A 2,935-nucleotide genomic window follows, 5' to 3' on the forward strand; every position below is an offset into this window, starting at 1 on the left:
TTTTGGAAGAATGTGGTTATTGCATTGCTCCCGATCAATTGGCTTTCATAAATTCCACGTTCTTTATTTTATAGACGACTAAAGGATTTCTGCGTCAGGAGTGAAACTAACATTATTTTACGCTGAAGTAAACCAAGAAAATCACGTTTCTTTTGGTGGAGGGGTTGATGACGAATTCATTCAGGTGATGGACATGTCAGTCGAAGAGGCGATGGAAATGGCAAAGAATGAACAAATCAACAAGCCAATATCCTTACTTTATTGTTTGACGTGGTTTGCTCAGAATCATCTCTAATATAATATTTTGAGGAATAAAACTAATATTTACGAATCTTAACTAGGAAGAGAAATGATAAACAAGCCAACTTTAACTATCTGAATAATTAGTTTGCAATGCTAAAATAATCAGAAGTTATTGAAAGAATGAACGGTCCGTCTGCGTAGTGATGACCAGACCAGCACCTGATCGCATAGTTAAGAATTTACAACATAGTATGTTCAAAGTCATGTCCACGTTTTTTAATGACGACACTGGTTTTAATCCTATGGTGAACAAAAGAGAAGTACGCAAGGAAGAAAGAGATTCTTGAATTTTAGTCTTTTCTGTCACAAACCAGGCACTTTTCACTCTTGAAAGAAGAAGGTATTTCCATCAGCTTTTTTTTTTGCCTCAATTAAGCCCAAACAATAAGGAAAATCTGTTGTGAAACTTTTCAGGATCAAATAATTAGTTTGTTAATTCAATAAAGTTATATTTAATTGAATGGGAATACAACTTTTTATTAATAAATTTTAATTCTAACGTGAAGCATGCTAAGAAAATGTAACTCGGCAAGTTTAAAAAATATCTTTTCTTTACAGTAAGCTATTAAAATATATGATTAGTCTCTGAAGGTTTCTCAGGACTAAATGGTATCTGCCGCCTGAAGAAATGGAGAACTTCAGATTGTCAAAAATTGCTGGAAGGTTCAATCCCTCTTATTCGGAAAATGTCACTAAAAAATATAATAACGAAGAACTGCTACAAATCAGTCAAAAACTGTAAAAATTGTAAAAAAACTAAAAGTGATGGTTATGTCGAGTTCTTGCCTACTCAGAACAAGATTCATCGGGATTCCCTTTGCGAGAAAATTGAACGTCGTGACATGATAATGCGACGTTCTGTCATAAAAGTGCCAACTTTCTACGTAGGTAATTAAATTTATGATTTGTAGGAAGTATCATGTCGGTTGTCGTGGCCGATAAAGGTGCTCCTTCCAAGTCAACGCGGTTTTTGGGAATATGTATACAGCGAAAGGGATATGGGCTTAGACATAACTTTACTTTAAGAAACGTCATTGACGACTTGGGTTAGTATTGGTTTTCATTTTTAGGAGTTGAAATTATGTATGATATGTATAATCCATGCATCCAACAGATCGATGTGATAAAACTTGAAAAAAGACTTGATGGCCATCTTTTATATCTTCGGGATGCTGATTTGTCTTATAGCTACTTTCCAGAAGATATGAAACCAGTTTTTTTATCACCAGATGCTCCTGTTCCAGTGAATCCGTTAAAAGTTACTTTAAAATCGACTCCCTGGACAAGTTATTGGGAAATATACGGACTCAAAGGAATAACTCCATTAACTATGACTCCCAGAATGGATAAACGAGTAAAGAAAAATCGAAATGTTTGGTCGGAGTTCGATCTTATGGATAAATATCGAGAAAGCATTCCCTTGGATGAGCAAATTGAGATATACCAGGATATTTTGCGTTTGGAGGCGGATTATCCTCCCAAGGGAGTCGTCTTGGATTTGAAAGATGTCCGGAAGTATTCTAAATGGGAATGATTTTTGATTTTATTAACTTGGTGTAGTTTTATTCGTATTTAAACGAGACCTAATCTTAGTGCACTTGTCGGCATAAAAAATATGATAAGAGAGGTATCTGGGTACAGTAAAGGGAGAATTAACACGAAATGTGTGAAAGGAGGATGAAAATTGTATTATTTATACATTTGGTGTAAAGATATAACTGAGTTAAAGAGTCTTTAATGGATATCAAAAGAAGTATTATTAATAATATCACCGGCAAGCGTGGAAATACGTTTTTTCCTGAGATTGGGACCTAAATCTACAAAAAGACAAAGAACCGGGAATGTAAAAGACAAAATCGAGAATTTTGAAAATAGAGGAAATTTATTTAAAGTGATAAATGGACAATGAATCACAATACATAATTACGGATTGATTGAAGTCGAACCGTGTGAGTTTAAGACCATTGACTAGAGAATTTAAAGTAGAGTAACAAATTTACAAATTTGTCGATATCTTTCAAACAATAATTTCAAAATAAGTAATTTCAAAATTTACATATTTCACACAGTTCAGTCGATTTAATATTAAAATAGGAGTGAACACGACACTGCAAACAAACACTACTGTCATAAACAAATTTCGGTCGGTGTGCTTTCGAGAATTGCTATTCAATACGCAGCGCGACGTCGTTGAGCTGAGCCTTAGGCTCTCGACTAATTTCTTGTTGTTGTTGCATAACCCCGATCTCACATTAAGTTATGAGACCAGCAGCTTGCAGAAACAACAGCGCCCTCCCAGGTTGCTCCCATAGGACCTCCGGGGAGTGAATGGCAAATTTTTTACGGAGCGAAAGAAGACCAGGACAGCGGAATAGATGGGCGGTTGTGTGCTCGTCAGCATGGCAAATGGGACAAAAGGGGGAGATCGAGATGTCCATTTTGTGTGCATAGTGGTTTAATGAGGAGTGATGACCAGAACGGAAACGAGCCAAGTTTGTCTGAGCCGAACGGTCGAGAAGCAATTCAGAACAGTGAACGTCAGGAGGAGGTTTATTGAGTACAGAGTTAGGCGTCAGCTTAAGAATAGCTGACGTAGATATCGAATCATGAATTCTCTTCATTGGATATAGAT

General features: G+C 36.1%; 1 protein-coding gene across 1 annotated transcript; it reads left to right on the plus strand.

Annotated features, from left to right (window-relative positions):
- The first annotated feature begins 989 nt into the window (after positions 1 to 989).
- LOC115231666 (39S ribosomal protein L19, mitochondrial-like) lies at positions 990 to 1,837 on the plus strand. Its single transcript, XM_029801638.1, has 2 exons — positions 990 to 1,191; positions 1,374 to 1,837. The coding sequence occupies exons 1-2, from the start codon at positions 990 to 992 to the stop codon at positions 1,835 to 1,837; spliced, it is 666 nt and encodes a 221-aa protein (XP_029657498.1).
- Positions 1,838 to 2,935: the final 1,098 nt, after the last annotated feature.

Source organism: Octopus sinensis, unplaced genomic scaffold (genome assembly GCF_006345805.1).
Source record: "Octopus sinensis unplaced genomic scaffold, ASM634580v1 Contig18749, whole genome shotgun sequence".
Lineage (NCBI taxonomy): Eukaryota > Metazoa > Mollusca > Cephalopoda > Octopoda > Octopodidae > Octopus > Octopus sinensis.